General features: G+C 42.4%; 1 protein-coding gene across 1 annotated transcript in view; it reads left to right on the top strand.

Annotated features, from left to right (window-relative positions):
* Positions 1–23,721, top strand: part of UBXN7 (UBX domain protein 7) — an 84,599-nt gene that overhangs the window by 7,932 nt on the left and 52,946 nt on the right. The window contains exons 2-3 of the mRNA XM_003806418.5: positions 17,614–17,761; positions 21,977–22,044. Coding sequence (XP_003806466.2) covers positions 17,614–17,761; positions 21,977–22,044 — 216 coding nt within the window. The remainder of the gene's footprint in view (positions 1–17,613; positions 17,762–21,976; positions 22,045–23,721) is intronic.

Raw genomic sequence — 23,721 nt, 5'->3', positions numbered from 1 at the left:
GGGAGGCCGAGGCGAGTGGATCACCTGAGGTCAGGAGTTTGAGACCAGCCTGACCAACATGGTGAAACCCCGTCTCTACTAAAAATACAAAACTAGCCGGGCATGGTGGTGTGTGCCTGTAATCCCAGCTACTCAGGAGGCTGAGGCAGGAGAATTGCTTGAACCTGGAAGGCGGAGGTTGCAGTGAGCTGAGATCATGCCATTGCACTCCAGCCTGGGCGACAGTGAGACTCTGTCTCAAAGAAAAAAAAAAAGGTTATAAAAATGGATGAGGCGAGGCCTAGTGGCTCACACTGGTAATCCCAGCACTTTGGAATGCCAAGGTGGAAGGATTGCTTGAGGCCAGAAATTCAAGACCAGCTTGGGCAACATAGCAAAGAGCCTGTCTCTACAAAAAGTAAAAAAAAAATTAACTGGGCCTGGTGGTGTGCGCCTGTAATCCTGGTTGACTTGGGAAGATTGCTTGAGCCCAGAACTTTGAGGCTGCAGTGAACTATGCTCCTGCTGCTATACTCCAGCCTGGGTGACAGAGAGAGACCTTGTCTCTAAAAAAAAAAAATTAGGAAAAGAGAAAGGATGGCATCTTGCAGGAGGGAGTGTAGTGTGGGAAATAGTAGACTCCAGGACACAATGCTGAAGGAACACCAACATCCGGGGGACTGCAAAGAAGAAAGTGCAGAGAAGACTCAGGAAAAACCAAAGATGTAGGAGGAAAACCAGGAGAGTATCATGGCACTTAAAGCATCAGGAGTGGCCACGTGTGGTGGCTCATGCCTGTAATCCCAGCACTTTGGGAGGTTGAGGCAGGTGGATCACACGAGATCAGGAGTTTGAGACCAGCCTGGCCAATATGGTGAAACCCTGTCTCCACTAAAAATACAAAAAATGAGCCGGGCATGGTGGTGGGCACCTGTAATCCCAGCTACTCGGGAGGCTGAGGCAGGCGAATCGCTGGAACCCGGGAGTCAGAGGTTGCAGTGAGCCAAGATCGTGCCACTGCACTCCAGCCTGGGCAAGAGAGTGTGACTCTGTCTCAAAAAAAAAAAAAAAAGTGAAAAATTATTTTGTAAATGGAATAGTCTCTAATTAGTCCTTTGTTTAGCTAACACAATTAGCTTCAAGATGGCTCTCTTCTGTCCCTGTGGTGCTTCAGAATCTTAGAGTTGATAAAATTCACATCCATGCAGGACTTTAAGTGCCCCAAGGTACTTTGGGTTTATCCACTCACCTTGTCAGGTGGATAAGTCAGATGGGGGTTGGAGGCCAGGCAGATAAGCAACTGGTCTCCAAGGCTGGGATTGTCCTGCTATGCCCCACCTTATGCTCCCTGAGGCTCTGAGCTGAGTTTCAGGCCTCTGCCATGTCCCCACTCTTCCATGACCCAGCTCCACAGTTTCCCAAGGATACAGTGAAGCCAGCTGGCACCTAATGGTCAGGCAGGAGGGGAACAAGTACCCCAAGCCCCATCACAGCCAAGAAAAGAGGCACAGTGGCCAGGCCACAATCTGGAGCGGATGAGGGGGCCAGCTCCACCCATCCCAGTGGGATGGCTGGCCCTGCAGCTCCAGAGAGGGTCCATTGGCCCACACAGGCACTGTCCACATGCTCCTCTCAGGGACTGGCTTGTTGGAGGGCTTGTTGCCAATGTTCTTATACGTGGTAGATACTCAGTAAATGTTTGCTGGCGTGGAAACATTTACATGTTGCGGTGACCTGCCAGTTTAGCCCACATGCCTGGCCTTCCGCCCTCCCCAGGGCAGCTGTGCCTCAGCCCCTTGTGGTAGAGATGATCCCCAGACCAGGTGGTGACTGGCCCTGCTAGGTTGGGCTGTTGTGTCCTCTGGCTATGGCTTGATCAGGCTGGCGTGCAGCCAGGCGAGGACTTGGCGGGCTGGGCTGCCCATAGTCTAATCTGTTTTTAGTCTCCTGTTTTCCAGAATGTCATGTAAGTGTAATCACAATATGTAACCTTTTGAGTCTGGCTTCTTGCTCTTAAACTATTGTGTTTGAGATTCATTCATGTTGTCATGGTTAGTAGTTCCTTCCTATTTATTGGGGAATAGTATACCATTGTATGGTTATACTGTGGTTTGTTTACGCATTTTTCAAATGAAGGACACTTTCCAGTTTGGGGACATTATAAATAAAGCTGCCAAAAACAATCGTGTACAAGTGTGTGAATATCTTTTGATAAATACCTAGGAGTGTGTTTATTGGATCATATAATAATAGTTATATTAACTTTCTAAGAAGCTGACAAATAATTTGTGACTTTCTGGTATAGTGACTTTCCAAAGTCACTTTGGAAAGTATAGTGGCTTTGAGAGGCTGATGCGGGAGGATTGCTTTAGGCCAGGAATTTGATGCCAACCTGGACAACAAAGAGAGACCCCCACATCTGTATTAAAAAATAGTAATAAAAGAGAGTCCCAGTTCTGCATTCTTTCCATCATTTGGTATTTTTAGTTGTCTTTTTTTTTTTTCTTTTGAGACAAGATCTCATTCTCTTGCCCCTGGTGGAGTGCAGCCATGTTATCATAGCTCGCTGCAGCCTCAAGCTCCTGGGGTCAATAATCCTCCTGCCTCAGCCTCCTGAGTAGCTGGGACTACAGGCACACACCACCGTGCCCAGCTAATTTTTAATTTTCTGTATAGATGAGGTCTCCCTGTGCTGCCCAGGTTGGTCTCAATCTCCTGCCTTGGTCTCCCACAGTGCTGGGGTTACAGGTGTGAGCCTCCACGCCTGGGCTTTTTTGTTTTTTGTTTTTGAGATGGAGTCTCATCCTGTCACCCAGGCTGGAGTGCAGTGGTGTGATCTTGATTTATTGCAGCCTCTGTCTCCTGGGTTCAAGCGATTCTCCTGCCTCACCCTCCCAAGTAGCTGGGACTACAGGCGTGCACCACCTTGCCTGGATAATTTTTGTATTTTTACTAGAGACTAGGGTTTCACCACGTTGGCCAGTCTGGTCTTGAACTCCTGGCCTCAAGTGATCTGCCCGCCTCAACCTCCCAAAGTGTTGGGATTACAGGCGTGAGCTACCGCGCCTGGCCATTTTTTTTTTTTAAAGCCATTTCAATAAGTGTGTAATGGTATGTCATTGTGGTCTTAATTTGCATTTTTCAGGTGACTAATGATTTGGGGCATTTTTCATGTAATAACTTACCATCTATAAATCTTTTTTTTTTGGTTTGAGATGGAGTCTCGCTTTGTTGCCAGGGTGGAGTGCAGTGGTGCGATCTTGGCTCACTGCAACCTCCACCTCCCAGTTTCAAGCTGTTCTCCTGCCTCAGCCTCCCAAGTAGCTGGGACTACAGGCGCCTGCCACCACACCCAGCTAATTTTTTGTATTTTTACTAGAGACGGGGGAGGGGGGTTGGTTTCACCATGTTGGCCAGGATGGTCTCAATCTCCTGACCTTGTAATCCACCTGCCTCAGCCTCCCAAAGTGCTGGGATTATGGGCATGAGCCACCACACCCGGCCACTATCCATAAATCTTTCAAGCCCCAACTTTTAATTATGAGATTCAACAGACATAAAATTACTCTCTCAAATTGCTGTAAACGTTTCTGAATGCTTCCACTGGAATTTGTATTTTTATCTTGTCACAGACTAGTAAGAGACAGCTGGTCTAAGGACTACCATTTGGGTAGTACTGGCCTAGGTGATGGCAGAACAGGGCCTGGAACTCTGGCATCTTGGCTCCTGGGCGCATGTATTTCCCACCATTAGCACTACTTCCCGCACCATTGGTTCCTTTTGTGAACTAATGAATGTTTGCCTTATCCATCCCCTAACTTAGTAATTCGATTTCTCTGTACTCAGTTTTTTCTGGTATGCATTTAAAAATGTTTTCAATATTTGAAAGCTTAAAAACTCCAGGATTAGAGACTGAGGTTAAAATTTCAGCTTATTTCTCACAACTGTCATCCACTCCCATATCCTTGGCAAATAGTTTAGCTTACTTTGGTATCATTGCTGGGGAAAATGTGGAACCGAAAAGTAACCTCTTGTCCCTATCATTTCTATAGAGGGATGATGATGATTGTTTTTAAAAGTCTCTGTGACTGCTATACTTTGGTTTCTGGATGGTAGTGAAGAGATGATCACTGTCCGTCTTTTGGCACTGAGAGTAGTGTAGACAATATGCATTAGAGTATAAACTAGGAGATAGCAGCATGAAAATGGCCATCATAAGTTGTGTGCCACAGCTGGGTTAAGGAAGGCCGTTTGGTGCCATTCAGTAGCAAGTGTAAAACAGATGGAGAGAAGGACAGATAAAGGATGTTTTAGAAGGGGGTTCATGTGGTGAGAAACAAAGTAGGACTCCTGTCACGGAGTATAGATGACTGGATTAGATTAAGCCACCCTGCTGCTGCCTACAATATCGGAGCCTCAAAATAAGTCCGTTTTTTAATTTAATTTAATTTTTTTTTTTTTTGAGATGGAGTCTCGCTCTGTCACCCAGGCTGGAGTGCAATGGCGCAATCTTGGCTCACTGCAACCTCCACCTCCCGGGGTCAAACGATTCGCCTGCCTCAGACTCCTCAGTAGCTGGGATTACAGGCACGCATCACCATGCCTGGCTAATTTTGTTTGTACTTACAGTAGAGACGGGGTTTCGCGGTGTTAGCTGGTCTCAAACTTCTGACTTCAGGTGATCCACCCACCTTGGCCTCCCAAAGTGCTGGGATTACAGATGTGAGACACTGCACCCGGTCCCAAAAAGCCCATTTTTAACAAGTTTGCAAATAGTTTAAATCGTAAACTTGTCAAACTTGTTTTATTAGCCCCCCCTTAAAAAAAAAGGCATGTTCTTCTAACTGTAGTAAGATAGAAGTCCAAATTCTTTACAGCTGATCCATCAGAAATTGTTAAGTCCCTCTTGGGTGTATAGGTAAAATGTGGGTAAAATGTGTACCTTCACTAAACTTGTTTATCACTGTTCCTTCACTTACATCATTTAGCCCTCTTTACTTTTCCTCTTCCCTTTCAGTTAACCTTCACTTCTTCGTATTCCTCTGTGTAGCTCAGTGGTAGTGTTATTGGCAATTACAGTAGGACTGTTCTATCCATTCCAGAAGTTTAACACTTTTAGTTGCCTTTGACTGCTGACAAATTACCGCAAATTGTGTTGGTTTAACACACATTTATTCTGTGATGGTTCTGGAGGCCGGAAGTCTGAAATGAAGGTTCGAGTAGTCTTTTGGAGGACGTTTTTCAGTCCACCACATCACCCCTGGCCTCTCTCCATGAAACGCCAGTAGTATCCCCGACTCCCCAGGCATGAAACACCAAAAATGGTCTCTCATGTTACTGAATGCCTCTAGTGCTTCGACACTAAGAACCACTGGAACCTTTAATTATCTTTCAGTTAGCTCCTGTTTCTAAAATGATTCACTAAGTGATACGCTAAGAACAACTGATGATACGGGAACAGATGGCTTAGCTTGGCTTTGTTTAAGAAAGTGGATGGTATACTTTGCTTCATGGGCTTCTTTCTAGCACTGCCTTTGTTCAGACTTAACCAAGATTTAGCATGTGCTTCCTTTTAAAAAATCTGCATGTGTAGTGGTACTTTCTTTGGAACGCTCTTGCAGTTCACTATCCTGACAGACTCCAAAGATGGAAGTCATCCTGTCACATTGTTTGTTTATTTATTTATTTATTTATTTATTTAATTAATTTATTTAGAGACAGGGTCTTGCTCTGTTGCCCAGGCAACAGAGTGCAGTGCAGTGGCGTGATCTTGGCTCACTGCAACCTACGCCTTCTGGGTTCAAGTGATTCTTCCACCTTGGCCTCCCTAGTAGCTGGGACGTCCCTAGTAGGTGGACGCCCGCCACCAGGCCCAGCTAATTTTGGTTATTTTTAGTAGAGATGGGGTTTCACCATGTGGGCCAGGCTGGTCTCCAACTCCTGGCCTCAAGTGATCCACCCACATCGGCCTCCCAAAGTGCTGGGATTACAGGCGTGAGCCACTGCACTCGACCTCAGATTGTTACCAGTGGTATGGTAGCACCATCTCAGGAATATGCTCCCTAAAGGTTAGGTTCTCGCATTAAATGATTGTGTGAAGATTGTAGGTAGGATGGCAAAATAGTCTTTCCCTATCCTCTAACTCTGGACCCTGAGTGTTGACATCATCTGCCCCAAAATATTACAGTTGTTACTTCCGTTACTATAGTTTTATTTGTTGTGTCGTAATGTCATTCTCTGTAGAATCTTCTGTTTTAATGTTTAGCTCTATAGACCTGTGAATCTTTAGAAATTCTAGAATACATACTGTACTTGTATTTAGTTTTCTACTGCCTCCCTATCACCTCTCAGTGCTTCTCAGTCACACTGGAGTGCTGTTATAGATGTCTTTGAAGCAGATCCCTTTCATGTATCGTGTTGTTCTCTATGCATACCATTCACTTTTTTCTAGTGTAATAGGTTTTTGCTGTCTTCATTGTACTGCTTTTAAAAAAATGAGTGTTTAACTTGAATGAGACACATGTTCATAGCATCAGATGAGTGAGAAAAAGAAAACTGAGATGTCTTTCTCTGCCTGTTTACTGTCAAAAATGTATTTCTCCATAAGCTATATATATTCACACTTTATACTTCCATGTCATTTACGTATAGAGTACTGTAAACTTGGGACTGTCTGTCCGTCCTTCCGTCCTTCCGTCATTCCTTCCTTCTCTCCTTCTCTCCTTCTCTCCTTCCCTCCCTCCCTCCCTCCCTCCCTCCCTCCCTCCTTCCTTCTTTTCTTCCTTTCTTTCTTTCAATGGAGTCTTGCTGTCGCCCAGGCTGGAGTGCAGTGGCGTGATCTCGGCCCACAGCAACCTCTGCCTCCTGGGTTCCAGTGATTCTCCCACCCCAGCCTCCCGAGTAGCTGGGATTACAGGCTCCCACCATCACGCCCAGCTAATTTTGTATTTTTAGTAGAGACAGGGTTTCACATGTTGGTCAGGATGGTCTTGAATTCCTGACTTCAAGTGAACCACTGTGCCTGGCCAGTCTTTATTAATAGCTAACTGCTAATTAAGAGGTATCCCAAGTTCTTTAATGTGAATTTTCTTTTCTTTTTTTTTTTTTAGAGACAGGATTTTGCTCTGTCACCCAGGTTGGAGTGGTATGATCATAGCTCACAGCAGCCTCAAAACTCCTGGACTTAAGCAATCCTTCCACCTCAGCCTCCTGAGTAGCTGGGACTACAGGCATGTGCCACCACGCCTGGCTAATCTTTTTTGTAGAGATGGGTTTTTTTTTTTTGCTTTGTTTTGTTTTTTACCATTTTGCCCAGACTGGTCTCAAACTTGTGAGCTCAAGCAGTCCGTCTGCCTCGGCCTTCCAAAGTGTTGGGATTACAGTGTGAGCCACCACGCCCAGCTGAATTCTCTTAATTCATGGTAGCACTTCATGAAGTTGATAAATCCCCATTTTATAACTGAGGAAACTGATGCCTAGAGAAATTAGTATCTTACTCAGAGTCGCACTAGTGAATGACAGAAGTAGAAGTCGAACCCAGGTTTAGCTGAGTAGTTTCCAGGCTCTTATTAAATCATATCTTCTGTACTCCTTAGCATGAGTACAGAAGGGAATTTGAAGAATATTTTCTCTTTGTTACTGGGCATAAGACAGGGCGGAGGCAAAGGTTTTTGTACATTTATTTATTTATTTATTTGATTGATTTATTTAGTTTTCGAGATGGGGTCTCGCTCTGTCTCCCAGGCTGGAGTGCAGTCGCGCGATCTCGGCTCACTGCAAGCTCCGCTCCCGGGTTCACGCCATTCTCCTGCCTCAGCCTCCCCAGCAGCTGGGACTACAAGCGCCCGCCACCACGCCCGGCTAATTTTTTGTATTTTTAGTAGAGACGGGGTTTCACCGTGTTAGCCAAGATGGTCTCGATCTCCTGACCTTGTGATCCGCCCGCCTCAGCCCCCCAAAGTTCTGGGATTACAGGCGTGAGCCGCCGCGCCTGTCTGTACATTTATTTTAACTTCTTGCTGTGTCTGTGGCTCCAGGTGTTCAGTGTCTTTTCATGCCCTAAGTTGCCCTCACGTGGTACTGCAGGCCTTTCTTACCTCTCCCCAAAAAGGCACTTGTGACACTAAAGCTACTTACATCCCTCTTCTTCTAAATCAACACCCTTTTCCTCTGTATATTGACTCTAAATATATTGTTACTAGCTTTTAAGAGAAGGCAATATGATTGAATTAATTTATGTTATGAAATGATTGATACATCCTTAACTCTAGTAAGTCTTCATATTTTTAAATAGAATGTTTGTTTACCCAAATTAATCTCTGAATTGGAAGTATTTTAGGTAGCGTAATAACGTGGAAAAAAAATATGCAGTTAGGAAAAGACTTGGGCTAGGCAGACTAAAATGTTGACAGGCCTGCTTGCTTGAGGATTGACTTCACAAGTTCTGATTCTCATCAGAACCCACAAATTCTCTAAATGGTTCCCCTGGCAGTGGCATTGGAGTTCTGGTAGATGAAGGGTGGTAGAAAGGGTGGCAACAATATTTGTATGCAGTGGCATTTTTAAGTTGAATTTCCTTTTTCCTTTTTTTTTTTATTTTTGAGACAGAGTCTTGCTCAGTCGCCCAGGCAGGAGTGCAGTGGCGCGATTTCAGCTCACTGCAACCTCTGCCTCCTGGGTTCAAGTAATTCTCCCGCCTCAGCCTCCCGAGTAGCTGGGATTACACGCACCCACCATCGTGCCCGGGTAATTTTTGTAGAGATGGAGTTCCACCATGTTGGCCAGGCTGGTCTTGAACTCCTGGCCTCAGGTGATCCGCCCCCCGCTCAGCCTCCCACAGTGCTGGGATTACAGGCGTGAGCCACCGCACCCGGTGTAAGTTGAATTTCCTATGACCAGATAAGTTTGTGAATGAAAGTAGCCAGCATTGGTTGCTGTTATGGCAGAAGTGAGTTTCACTTCACCATCAACATGTTCTTTCTGCTTTTTTTGTGGTGCTGTAATGCGGTGTGAGCACTTAGACAAGAGCCAAAATAGTGTGAACTTGGCCACTTAATTCTCTGAAAAGAAAGTTTGGTCCATACATTGAGAAGCTAGTTTTAGGGTTCATTGGGACGCAGATGTTAACAGATTGTGCATCTCTGCTAGAACAAGCAGCCGAAAGTAGTCTTCCTGTAAGAAACCTTTAATTTTTAGCTGCTGTCTAAATTAAAATGGTAGAGCACAGTAGTCACTGAACTTTTTTTTTTTTTTGAGATGAAGTCTTGCTCTGTCACCAGGCTGGAGTGCAGTGGCACAATCTTGGCTCACTGCAACCTTTGACTCCCTGGTTCAAGCGATTTTCCTACCTCAGCCTCCCGAGTAGCTGGGATTACAGGCACGCGCCACCATGCCCAGCTAATTTTTTTATTTTTTATTTTTTAGTAGAGACGGGATTTCACCATGTTGGCCAGGATGGTCTTGAGCTCCTGACCTCGTGACCACCTGTCTCGGCCTCCGAAGGTGCTGGGATTACAGGTGTGAGCCACCGCACCCAGCCTGCGGAACTTGTATAGTCTAGCATTCAAGAAGTATGATAATATGGCTGGGTGCGGTGGCTCACGCCTGTAATCCCAGCACTTTGGGAGGCTGAGGCAGGCGGATCACAAGGTCAGGAGATTGAGACCATCCTAGCCAACATGGTGAAATCCCGTCTCTACTAAAAATACAAAAATTAGCTGGGAGTGGTGGCGTGCGCCTATAGTCCCAGCTACTCGGGAGGCTGAGGCGGGAGAATCACTTGAACCCAGGAGGTGGAGGTTGCAGGGAGCCAAGATTCGCACCACTGCTTTTCAGCCTGGCAACAGAATGAGACTCTGTCTCAAAAAAAAAAAAAAAAGAAGTATGATAATACAACACAATGTAACTGGAGGCAATGTACAAATATTAGGGAAACACTGAAACAAAGCCTCAGGTTTTATGAGTAAGAATATGGTAGCATATGTGTCTTGAAATTGTTTATCAAATTTGTGCTGTTTTTGCCCCAAGAATTTGTATTTAGTTACATAAGGTTGGCTGTGGGGATATTAGAACTTTTCCTTTCCTTCAAAAAGTTGCATTTGTGTTTTTGTTTTGATATTTCATTTTTTAAAGTGTTTTCTGATGGTTAGAATGTTAAATTTGTATATACTACAACTTAACTTTTGGTTCAGCTCCACTGAGAACTTAGGAAGAATGTAACTGGGATGAGAAAAGTGAGATCTGCGCTAGTTGAGTGAGCTTTTAAAGTCTGAGAGACAGAGCAGCTAGCAGAGACAAGGGTAAAGATTATGACTCAATGGGAAAGTATATATTTGTTCCTGCTTCAGAGTGAGGAGGCAGGGGAAATGTTCAGAATGTAACAGAAAGGTGGGTGTTTGGTTTGTTGTCCTAACCACTATCCAAATCATGCAAAGATAGGGTTTTATAAAGTCCTACCAAGGGAACTGCCTAGATGATGCCGGTAGGTCCATGTGGCTGAAGGGAATGGTACAGAGGTGAGATGAGAGTAGAGGGATATAACATGGGAGGGGTAAGGAACAAATCTTGTATGCAGCTTGAGAGGGATTAAAACTTTTTCAATCAGCAATACAGAACTGTTGAAATAGGAAGACAGACAATTGAACTTACATTATTTTGCTGTGTTGAAGGTACATCTGGCCCTCCATATCCATGGGTTCTGTATTGGTGAATTTAGCCTGCGTATTGAAAATATTCAGGGAAAAGGCCGGGTGCAGTGGCGTATGCCTGTAAATAATCTCAGCACTTTGGGAGGCCAAGGCAGGCAGATCACCTGAGGTCAGGAGTTCAAGACCAGCCTGGCCAACATGGTGAAACCCTGTCTCTACTAAACATACAAAAATTAGCCAGGTATGGTGGTGGCAACAGAACAGCTACCTGGGAGGCTGAGGCAGGAGAATCACTTGAACCTGGGATGCAGAGGTTGCAGTGAGGGAGATCGTACCACTGCACTCCAGCAAAAAAAAAAACAAAATATTCAGGGAAAAAGAAAACATTGTTCCATCTCTACTGAACACGTAGAGACTTTTCTGTTTGTCATTATTCTCTATAGTATAACAACTGTTTACGTGGTATTAGGTACAATGTAATAGCATTTACATTGTATTAGGTGCTATAAGTAATCTAGAGATGATTTAAAGTATAGATTGTTTGCAAATACTGTACCATTTTATATGAAGAACTTGAGCATTCTCAAATTTTAGTATCCTTGGACGGTCATGGAACCAGTGCCCCATGGATACTGGAGGGATGACTCTATATCAAAGGGGGCCATGAGGTGTGAGATACAGTAATTCATGTGAGAGATGTTGAGGGCTTGAACTAAGACTGTAGCAGTGGACATAGAAAAGGTTGGTTAGGAGTGGTATTAACTAGAAGGAACTGTAGCTCTCTTTGGTTAACTGATGGGATGTTCACTCGGGGGAGAAAGAAGGGTCTAAGAATGTTTCTCACATTTGAGTAATGTATGAAGCTCTTTTAAAGGAAAAACCTCCCTGGTCCTGTGTAACTTAAATTACCATATATACCTAGATAAAAGGCAGACCCCAAATGAAAGGCGATTTTCTCTAAATTTCCCAAAAAGGGTGTTTGTTTTTTCAATTTTTAAAATTGTATTAACATGTATATAACAAAATTTATCATTTTAACCTTTTTTTTGAGACAGAGTTTCGCTCTTGTTGCCCAGGCTGAAGTGCAATGGAGCAACCTCGGCTCACTGCAACCTCTGCCTCCTGGGTTCAATCGGTTCTCCTCCCTCAGCCTGCCCAGTAGCTGGGATTATGGGTGCCCACCACCACACCTGGCTAATTTTTGTATTTTTAGTGGAGACGGGGTTTCACCATGTTGGCCAGGCTGGTCTCTAACTGACCTCAAGTGATCCGCCCACGTCGGCCTCCCAAAGTGCTCAATTACAGCCGTGAGCCACCGTGCTTGGCCCATTTTAACCATTTTTCAGGGTACAGTTCAGTGGTATTAAATACATTAATAATGTGTAACCATTACCACCGTCCCTCTCTATAACTCTTTGTTTTGTAAAACTGAAACTCTATACCCATTAAACAAGAACTCCCTGTTCCTCATTCTACCTTCCTCCAGCCCCTGGCAACCATCATTCTACTTTCTGACTCGATTTTTAGTGCTCTAAATGTCTCACATAAGTAGAATCATATGGCGTTTGTAATTTTGTGACTGGCTTATTTCACTTAGCATAATGTCCTCAAGGTTCATTCATGTCCGAATTTCCTTCTTTTTCAAGGCTCCATGAGATTCCATTGTATGAATATACTACTTTTGTTTATCCATTCATGTGTTGATGTATACTTGGGTGGCTTTCATGTTTTACCTACTGTGAATAATGCTGTTATGAAAGTGGGCATATAAATATATTTTTGAGACCCTGCTTTCAGTTCTCTGGGTATATCTCCAGAAGTGAAATTACTGGATCATATTCTGTTGTTAGCTTTTTGAGGAATCTCCATAGTTTTCCACCCTAGTTGTACCATTTTATATTCCCATCAAGAGTGCATAGTGGTTCCAGTTTCTCCACATGCTCACCCACACTTGTTATTTTTTGTTTTTTAATAGTAGCCTTTTTAATGGGTATAAGCTGGTACTAAAAAAAACAGTTGACTGTCAACTATGTGCGTTTCTAGAGATTTAAGTGAAATGATCAGGTGCTTTCTTTGGTAATATTTATTGATTTAACATTATTACACACGTTGTATATTCATGCTTTTTTTCTTTTTTCTTTTTTTTTTGTTTTTTGAGACAAAGTCTCGCTCTGTCACCCAAACTGGAGTGCAGTGGTGTGATCTCAGCTCACTGTAACCTCCGCCTCCTGGATTCAAGCAATTTTCCTGCCTCAGCCTCCCTAATAGCTGGGAGCTATTAGGCACCCGCCACCACGCCTGGCTGATTTTGTATTTTTAGTAGAAGATGGGGTTTCACCCTGTTGGCCAGGCTGGTCTCGAACTCCTGAGCTCAAATGATCCACCTACTTCAGCCTCCCAAAGTGCCAGGTTTACAGGCATGAGCTACCGCACCTGGCCGGCCGCCTTTTTTCAGTCATATTTTATGAAATGAGTTTATTCGGTTGTTTTCATTTGCACCTTAAATATATATCTTTATCAGCTATCAGAAAAGGCTATAGCTACTCCATGTCATCTGCTAGTTTGTTTGTTTTTTGAGACGAAGTCTCACTCTTGTGCCCCAGGCTGGAGTGCAATGGCACGATCTTGGCTGACTGCAACCTCCGCCTCCCAGGTTAAGCGATTCTCCTGTCTCAGCCTCCCGAGTAGCTGGGATTACAGGCGCCTGCCACCACGTCCGGCTAATTTTCATATTTTTAATAGAGAAGGGGTTTCACCATGTTGGTCAGGTGGTCTCGAACTCCTGACCTCAGGTGATCTGCCTGCCTTGGTCTCTCAAAGTGCTGGGATTACAGATGTGAGCCACTGTGCTCGGCCATCTGCTAGTTTTTTGAAGCCTGTTATTTTCACTTCTCTTTAAATTTATCTTAAATCCATGAATCCAGCGTATCCATTTGCTATTTATTTCCACAACATAACTGTACTGCTTTATAAATTAATTTTAAAACATATGTATATGCACAGAGTACAAAATTAAATTGTTATAAAAGGGTTGCCAGTGGTTTTGACTAAGGCCTACTCCCTCTCTCTAGTATGTAGCTAATGAGTTAAAGTACTGTGAGATATCACTAAGTTTATCAGACATTGATCACATGCAAGCAAAGTGTGATGCCAGGTGCTGGGAGATACCAAGGCAAGAAAACCAGTTCCTCTGTTCAAGAACCTTCTATTCTTTTGGGGGAGCCAGAAAAGGAACCAGCATTTACTAGTAGTGTATCCATGGATATAATAGAACATTATCACAGGGATGGGAACGGGCAGGTAGGCTAGTGCACAGATCAACAAAGTAACATTTCTGTTGATTTCAGCATGCATGAACTAGATGAGGGGACGATGGGGAGGATAAGGGCATTCTAAGCATGTAATTTAGTTTGACTATAGTAAACTGTGTAGGATGAGGAAGAAGAAAGGCAAAGCCAGAGAAATAAGCTGAGGCCTGATCACAAAGGGCTTTCCAGATCATAAAGACTTGAATTTATACTGCAGGCATCAGAAGAAAGCCATTAAGGGATTTTTTTTTTTTTTTTGAGATGGAGTCTTGCTCCGTTGCCCAGGCTGGAGTGCAGTGGTGTAATCTCAGCTCACTGCAACCTCCACCTCCCAGGTTCAAGAGATTCTCCTGCCTCGGCCTCCTGAGTAGCTGGGATTACAGGTGTGTGCTAACATGCTTGGCTAATGTTTGTATTTTTAGTAGAGATGGGGTTTCACCATCTTGGCCAGGCTGGTCTTGAACTCCTAACCTCATGATCCGCCCACCTTGGCCTCCCAAAGTGCTGGGATTATAGGCGTGAGCCTCCGTGCCCGGCTGCCATGAAGTGATTTTAAACAGAGGGATGATATAATGAGACTTATATTTTGGAACATACCCTCTGCAGCAAGGTGGAAAATGGAATAATGATCAGTTAGTAGCCTATTGAAGTAATTGAGGTAAGTATTAAGGATTTGCCTTAGAGACAGTAGTACAGAAGAGAAAACAAATGAGAGACATTAAGAGTAGAGTTAGCACTTCCATTTCTTGCAGTAAGGGTAATGTAGAGTGATAACATGAATAACCCTGCTGCTGAGAAAAAAAGTGCTGAAGAATGTATGTATTTAAAAAACATTTTTTAGGCCAAGTGTGGTGGCTCACTCCTGTAATCCCTGCACTTTGGGAGGCCAAGGCGGGTGGATCACCTGAGGTCAGGAGGGCAAGACCAGCCTGGCCAACATGGTGAAACCCTGTCTTTACTAAAAATAGAAAAATTAGCCCGGTGTGGTGGCAGGCGCCTGTAATCCCAGCCACTTGGGAGGCTGAGACAGGAGAATCGCTTGAACCCTGAAGTGGAGGTTGTAGTGAGCCAAGATCACACCATTGCACTCCAGCCTGGGTGATGAGAGTGAAACTCCGTCTCAAAAAAAAAAAAAAAAGTTTCTTTTAAAATACATTATTGGTTAGCACCAGGCTAAAAATGAAGAATGCAGAAATTAGCTACCTTTAAAGCAGGTCTGGTGGAATCTGTCCACACTGGATGGCTTTGAACTTCCCTTTTGGTAGACTCATGGGTCACAGGAAAGAAAGCTTGGGGCCTTAGCAAGGAAAGGGGCCTGAAAGAAGGCTCCTCCCCTTCATAAAGCAGAGAGTAGGATGCTTCTACCTTGGCAGTGGGGAGGGGATGTATGGAGATGAACATCTTCACAGAGAATTTATAACAAAGATTGTTACAGTCACATTTCCCATGTGGTCTTGAAAAACCTCCAAGTCAGAAGTGTATTTAAAGTGGTCTCAGTTTGGTAGTCCCTGTGGGTGCCTTGCAAAGTCTGTCAAATCATATCCTCTTAGGATGAAATGTACCTTCAACCCAGGCTTCAGAATTCTGTAGATTAAAATTTCAAGGCACATGACATCACAGTAAAAAAATCACAAATCACACAAAAACTGTGGCACAGTGAGCAAGATCCAGCAGAAACAAGAAACAGTGACCTATAGAAACTGTAGAAAATTTATTTTTTCCCTTAGTGATTAGTGATTCCAATAAGTTGGGTTAATATGTTTGAAGAAATGAAAGATTGGGATAGTAGGAATTAAGGATCTCCAAAACATGATCAAGCAGATGAGGACGTAAACAAAAACAGAACTTCTAGTTATAAAAAATTAGCTGAAATCAAAAGCTCAGTGAGCAAGTGAAGAAACAGATTGGCACAGCTAAAGGGAGAATGTGTGAACTGGAAGATAGCATTGAAGAGATTACCCACAATGCACCATAGAGAGCTCAAAGAGACAATATGCATATGAAAGAAAGGTTGAGACATAAAGGTTAGAGTGAAGAGTTGTAGCATACATCTAATTGGAGTTACAGAGGAAATAAGTATGAATGGAGGGGGTGAGACAACGATCAAATATAAATCACTGGGAATTTTTCAGAATTGATAAAAGATAATCTTCAAGTGGTAGAAGTCCATTGAATCCCAAAGAGGTTAAATAAAATCACCCTGACAAATCAGAGTGAAATTGCAGGAGGCTAAAGACAGAGGGTCTTAAAAGCAACTAGAAACAACAGATTGCTATAAAAACATTTTTCTTTAGTCTGGCAACTGATTTCCCAGCAGCAACAACAGAAGCCAGAGGACATTGGAATGCTGTCTTCAATATTCTGAGAGAAAATAGCTGTCAGCTTTGAAATGGAATACCCAGTAAAACTGTCAGGAATGACAGCGAAATAAAGACATTTGCAGGCAAAAACTTAAGAGCATTTACCACCAAGAGAAGGAGATTCTAAGGGACATAATTCAGATAGAAGAAAAATCATCCCAAATGGAAAGCTTGAGGTGCTTTTTAGTGGCCAGAAAATGTTCAATTTACATTCTATCACTAGACATTTATGTTATTTCCAACTTTTCAATATAAACTGAAGCTATGCTGGACATGTGTATGAACATGTTTATGCATATAGTATTTTATGTAGATTTTATTTTCTTTTGACTAGAAGCCCAAATTACTGAGTCGAAAAAGGAATGAGTATTTTTGTTTCTGGAATACATGTTGTAAAATTGTTGTCTTAAAGGACCTTACCAATTTACATTTCATTTAGCAGACTCTGTTAGCTTTACGTTATTTACAAATGAGACATTTGTAATAGGGACATTTTTAAATGATGAAGATTGACATTTCTTACCAGATTTTGACTTAGTTATGTCTTAGACAAAAAATGTTCCATCTCACTTCTTTGCCATTGGTATTAAAGTTGCTTTTTTTTTTTTTTTTTTTTTTTTTGAGACAGAGTCTCGCTCTGTTGCCCAGGCTGGAGTGCAGTGGCATGACCTTGGCTCATTGCAACCTCTGCCTCCTGGGTTCAAGCAGTTCTCCTACCTCAGCCTCCCAAGTAGCTGGGATTACAGGTGTGTACCACCATGCCTGGCAAATTTTTGTGTTTTTAGTAGAGACGGCATTTCACCACGTTGGTTAGGCTGGTCTCCAACTCCTGACCTCGTGATCTGCCCGCCTCAGCCTCCCAAGGTGTTGGGATTACAGGTGTGAGCCACTGCGCCCAGCCTGATGCTTTCTTTTTAACAGAAACAGAAATGCTAACTGAAATGTATTCTTTCTAACAAAGCATTTCTAACTCTAGAATGTAGTCTTTCATTTTTCTTTATCTTTTTTCAGCTTATTCCCAAATATATACTTTGGCCATTTAAATAAATGGCCAAAGAAATGGCCAAAAATGCTTTATTTAGTTTTTGTTTTATTATGAAGGATGATTACTCTTTAATGCTGCTAAATTCTTTTCTAGCTCTGTGTATTTCACTTCAAGAATGTGTACATTTTTTTCTAGCTCTGTGTATTTCACAAGAAAGTCATTCATTCTAAAAGGGAAAAATACTATTAATTTACTTGGGAATTCTAATATGAGCTGAAGAAAGAGGCTGTCTTTTTTTTTTTTTTAACGTTTTTCCTGTCTTTTTACTGTTTCAGGTGCAAGTGAAAGTGTAGGAAAACATATGCTTGAAGCGTGCAACAATAATCTGGAAATGGCAGTCACTATGTTTTTGGATGGTGGAGGAATCGCTGAAGAGCCCAGTACCAGTTCAGCAAGTGTCTCTACTGTCAGACCACACACAGAGTATGAATTTATTATGTGTTGTCAGGAGCTATCCATTGCCTAAATTAAGTAGTTGCATTTTTATCAAAGCTAGGTCGATTCTCTGGTTTTGAAATAAATGAAAGGCTGAAAGCCTCTGAAAAAGTATGAAGTGGAAATTTTTGTAGTTACATACTTTAAATTCTTTAGAGTACTGTCTTGCTTATTTAATCCTCAAAGGAACCGTGTAGGCTCTGTGAAGTCGGGGAGATGGGGTTGGTTGGAGTGTGTGGTGGTGCTCTGCTAGGATTGGCCCGTGGCCAGCAGGGCCTGTGTGCCTCACGGCAGCAGCAAATAAACAAACACCTTATTGGATGGCATTATCAACATTTTACCAATAAGGAAGCAGAGGCATAGCCATTTCCCCAAGCTACACAGCAATTAAGTAGCAGTAGAGCCCAGTAAAGTTCAGATTTCCCAATTGTAGGTTTTTCTGCATTGTCACAGAAATGTTTTGAGTTGCTATTAAAAATGCTTGAAGCTAGGCTGGGCGTGGTGGCTCATGCCTGTAATCCCGGCACTTTGGGAGGCCGAGGTGGGCTGATCACGAGGTCAGGAGGTCGAGACCAGCTTGACCAACATGGTAAAACCGTGTCTCTACTAAAAAAAAAAAATACAAAAATTAGCCAGGCGTGGTGGCATGCGCCTGTAATCCCAGCTACTCGGGAGGCTGAGGCACAAGAATTGCTTGAGCCCAGGAGGCAGAGGTTGCAGTGACCAGAGATCGTGCCACTACACTCCAGCCTGGGTGACAGAGCAAGACTCTGTCTCAAAAAAATAATAAAAATATCGTGTAGAGTTTTTTCTGTTAATGTTGGCCATGTATTTCGCTCCCAATATAGCTCAAACTCTTAACAGAAATCAGTATGAAAACCTTAATATTTAAAAAAAAAGTCCAGGCATGGTGGCTCATGCCTGTAATTCTAGTACTTTGGGAGGCCAAGGCAGGAGGATGGCTTGAGCCCAAGAGTTTGAGACCAGCTTGGGCAATATAGCAAAACCCTGTCTCTACAAAAAATACAAAAATTAGCCGGGTGTGGTGGTACGCGACTGTAGTCCCAGCTACTTGGGAGGCTGAGATGGGAGGATCACATGAGCCTGGGAGGTTGAGGTTGCAGTGAGCCATGATTGTGCCACTGCACTCCAACCTGGATGACACAGAGTGAGGCCTCCTGTCTCAAAACAAAAAACAAAAAACAAAACCAAAAAACCACCTAATACAGAAACTTGAATAGCAAATATTCATAGTTGTTTTGGGAGAGCATATTTATCCTCATTGTATAAAACATGTTTTCTCAATTGTGTTGAAAAATAGTTTTGATAAATGAATATCTTTTCCTAATGAATTGCCCTATATATAACTTGGCTTAGATAGTTTGTATTGCTAATTGATTAACATTTGATAATGGCTCCTAATTCCTAAAGTATGATTTTCTTTATTCACTTTTTTCTGTTCCATCCTTCCATTCTTGGTAGCTGACAGTCTTGGTACAGATACCCTCAGATAATGTAGTAATCAAGTCTTTTCGTGTAAGGACAACTGTACTACTTAATCCACCCCTCTAATTGATGCATTTCATCAGATTAAAGTTTGTTCATAGAACAACTGAGTTGTCTGAGATTGAGACAATTATATATATATATATACATATATATATACACACACACACACACACACACTGTAAAGCGAGGTATAACAATAATGGAAAGTTTTGTTTAGGTAAAAGTTTTCTTTCTTTCTTTTTTTTTTTTTTTTGAGACAGAGTCTCTCTGTGTCGCCAGGCTGGAGTGCAGAGGTGTGATCTCGGCTTGCTGCAGCCTCTGCCTCCTGGGTTCAAGTGGATTATCCTGCCTCAGCCTCCTAAGTAGCTGGGACTGCTGGTACACTCCACCACGCCCGGCTAATTTTCTTATTTTTAGTAGACATGGGGTTGCACCACGTTGACCAGGATGGTCCCGATTTCCTGACCTCGTGATCCACCTACCTCGGCCTCCCAAAGTGCTGGGATTACAGGCGTGAGCCACTGTGTGCACCAGTTTTCTTAAGATAATTAACTCTTTTTTTAAAAACACAGTCTTGCTCTGTAACTCAGACTGGAATGTAGGGGTGTGATCTCTGCTTACTGCTCTCAACTCACTGCAACCTCCTCCTCTAGGGTTCAAGCAACCTCGGCGCCTCAAGTAGCTGGGAGTATAGGCGCATGCCACCACACTTGACTAATTTTTGTATTTTTTGTAAAGATGGGGTTTTGCCTTGTTGCCCAGGCTGGTCTTGAACTCCTGAGCTCAAGCGATCCAACTGCCTTGGCCTCTCAAAATGCTAGGATTGCAGGTGTGAGCCACCATGCCTGGCTGGCCTATTTCCTTTTGATGAAAGGATTGACAGAGCTTACTCTTATAGATGTGTCATCTGTTTCTTCAGATTATCGAAATTTTGTGTGTGAGCAGTAGGAAAGGGTACTTAACATAATTTTGAATTATCCTTTTGTCACTTGGTTTATTGGAAATTTCTTTAACTGGTTGTTCTTTGATTACAGGATGTAATTATTGACAAATGAGTATTCCTACTTCATTTCATAAAGGATGTTTTGGAGTTCCAACGCTTAAATGTCAAAAACAAGATCTTTAGTTAATACTGTTCAGAACACCTGAATGAAAACCATTGGCCGGGCGCGCTGGCTCACGCCTGTAATCCCAGCACTTTGGGAGGCCGAGGCGGGCGGATCACGAGGTCAGGAGATTGAGACCATCCTGGCTAACGCGGTGAAACCCCATCTCCACTAAAAATACAAAAAATTAGCCTGGCGTGGTGGCGGGCGCCTGTAGTCCCAGCTCCTTGGGAGGCTGAGTCAGGAGAATGGTGTGAACCTGGGAGGCGGAGCTTGCAGTGAGCCGAGATCACACCACTGCACTCCAGCCTGGGCCACAGAGTAAGACTCCGTCTCAAAAAAAAAAAACCATTAGGGCTAACATAAATTTATATGGAATTTACATGCTTATATAATAATACTTATAAGCAGGAAGATAATGAATTAGGAAGTTACTATTTGCTGTGAACATTAATCAGCAAAGTTCAATATTTGAGTTACAACTGTAAAACAAAGTAATTTTTTTTTTCTTTTTCTTTTTTTTTTAGAGATGGAGTCTTACTATGTTGCCAAGGTTGGTCTCCAGCTCCTGGGCTCAAGTGAGCCTCCTGCCTCCTCTCCCAAAGTACTGGGATTACAGGCATGAGCCACCATGCCCAACCTAAAATAAACTAATCTTTAAAGGCACACACCATTTTTACAGTATATCTAAATGAGTTTTTTCTTATTGGAAGAGATGGATTATCAGTAAACCCTATGAATGTAAACTTTGAAGAAAATAGGCTTTTAAAAGATGAGTAATTACTTTTTTTGTTCTGTATATTAGGATCTTTTTAGTAAATAATCCAAGATCATACCTGTTAGCCTCTTTCATAATTAGCATGAAATTCACTGCCTTTTAAAGTTTATTTTAATATGTCCTTGTGATTTAATTATTCTTTGATATAGTAGTAATGTGATATTGCTTCTATTAAGCCTATATTTTTCTGTTCATTTCTGCCTGACTTTTTGGGGGAAAATTTTTTTCTTTTTTTCTGACAGAATTTAAGGTAGGAAACTTGAGAGGGAAGGGGAAATTGTTTTTATTTCCAAACCATTTGAGCTATATATGCCAGGTACTCTTTTCCACTTGAGCTTTATGTGGAAACTATCTAAAACTCATTTATCAGCCGGATGCAGTAGCTCATGCCTGTAATCCTAGCACTTTGGAAGGCTGAGGTGGGTGGATTGCTTGAGCTCAAGAGTTCGAGACCAGCCTGGCCAACATGGCGCGACCCTGTCACTACTAAAAATATGAAAACAAATTAGCCAGGTGTGATGGTGTATGCCTGTAGTCCCAGCTGCTAGGGAGGCTGAGGCACTAGATTCGCTTTAACTCGGGAGGTGGAGGTTGCAGTGAGCCAAGATCGTGTCGGTCCACTCCAGCCTGGACGACAGAGTGAGACACTGTCTCCACCGCCCCCCCAAAAAAATAGCAACACAAAAACTTATTATTACTGTGCTTCTAAAAGTCACTATGTTAATTTGAATATATTCACAGTATTTACAGAAAGCAAACAGGTAGCAGAAAACAGTTTTCATTTTTTATTTTCCCATTTTTTTTTAATAGAGAAGAAGTTCGTGCCCCAATTCCTCAAAAGCAGGAAATACTGGTGGAACCAGAACCATTATTTGGTGGTAAGTTCACTTTTTTCCCTTAGCCTTATTTGATTTTGTTCTTTAGGATTTTAATGAAACCATCAAAAGATGTGAAGGCTTGCTAGGAGACTGTTAGAAGTGTAGTGTCATTTCTTATTTTTTCTATAGTCCTGTACAGAAAGTTGCACAGTTGACTCACAAAGAGTGAAGCAGATGTTAAAAATTGATATTTGTTGGAAAATGCCAAAAGGAGGGACGTTAGCAAAAAGAATTGCTGCCTTGTAATGGGAATGAATAATGAAAATATTCTGATTATTTTTATTTTCTGGATACCTACTTGACTGCCATATCCTTACTCTCTAGATATGCCTTACCTTCTCTCTTAATTTGTAGAAGTGCTGTTCCTCATGTGGATGAAGGGCACAGTAACCCCTCATTCGTGTGAAAAATTGTGATATGAATCTGGATAGAGACTGGCAATAGAGAATGGGACATTTAATCAGATTAATTTATCGTTAAGCATTTATTTCCCTTTTGTAAGCCAAAGAGTTTGTGTTAATCATGAGTTTATATAGAAAAAAATACAAGATGGAATTATAATCTGCTTGGGCAGACCAAGACAGAAAACTGTATATAGTATATATTGAGAACAGTTAATGCAGAGAAATACTTTGTGTTGAGGTGGCTCACACCTGTAATCCCAGCACTTTGGGAGGCTGAGGTGGGCAGATCACTAGAGGCCCGGAGTTCAAGACTAGCCTAGCCAACATGTCAAAATCCCATCTCTACTAAAAGTACAAAAATTAGCTAGGCATGGCAGCACATGCCTGTAATCCCAGCTACTTAGGAGGCTGAGGCATGAGAATTGCTTAAACCAGGAGGCTGAGGTTGCAGTGAGCCGAGATACTGCCACTGCACTCCAGTCTGGGCAGCAGAGTAAGACTCTCTCTCAAAATAAATAAATAAATACAATTGAGTACAAGAGACATACAAATTTTTTTCCCTCCAACTTTTATTTTAGGTTTGGGGTACATGTGCAGGTTTGTTACATGGGTAAATTGCATGTTGCGTGGGTTTGGTGTACAGATTATCACCTAGGTAATGAGCATAGTACCCAATAGGTAGTTTTTCTCTTCTCTTCTCTTCTCTTCTCTCTTCTCTTTTCTTTCTTTCCTTTCTTTCCTTTTTTTTTTTTTTTTAAATAGAGATGGAGTCTTGCTATGTTGCCCAGGCTGGTCCCAAACTCCTGGGCTCAAGCGATCCTCTGGCCTCAACCTCCCAAAGTGCTGGGATTACGGGAGCGAGCCACCACGTCTGGCTTATAGGTATTTTTTTCAATCCTCGCCCTCCACCCTCAACCAGGCCCTGGTGTCTGTTCCCTTCTTTGTGTCTGTTTGTACTCAGTGTTTAGCTCTCTCTTATGAGAACGTCCAGTATTTGGCTTTCTGTTCCTTCATTAATTCACTTAGGATAATACATATATAGCCTTCATCGGTAAACTAAGAGGAGGAAATATACGTTGTAACAAAAGGATGAATAAAATTATATGTATGTCTTTTGATAAAGTACTTTAGTTGAGAGTTTTTATGAGATAAACGTTTTTGTTTATTTTTTTAATTTTTATTTTTTGTATGTATATATGTGTATATATATGTGTGTGTGTGTGTATATATATATATATTTTTTTTTTTTAGTAGAGACGGGGTTTCTCCATGT

This window comes from Pan paniscus, chromosome 2 (genome assembly GCF_029289425.2).
Source record: "Pan paniscus chromosome 2, NHGRI_mPanPan1-v2.0_pri, whole genome shotgun sequence".
Taxonomy (NCBI): domain Eukaryota; kingdom Metazoa; phylum Chordata; class Mammalia; order Primates; family Hominidae; genus Pan; species Pan paniscus.
Note: the sequence above shows the minus strand (reverse complement) of the source record. Positions and strands in the feature narration are given on the sequence as shown.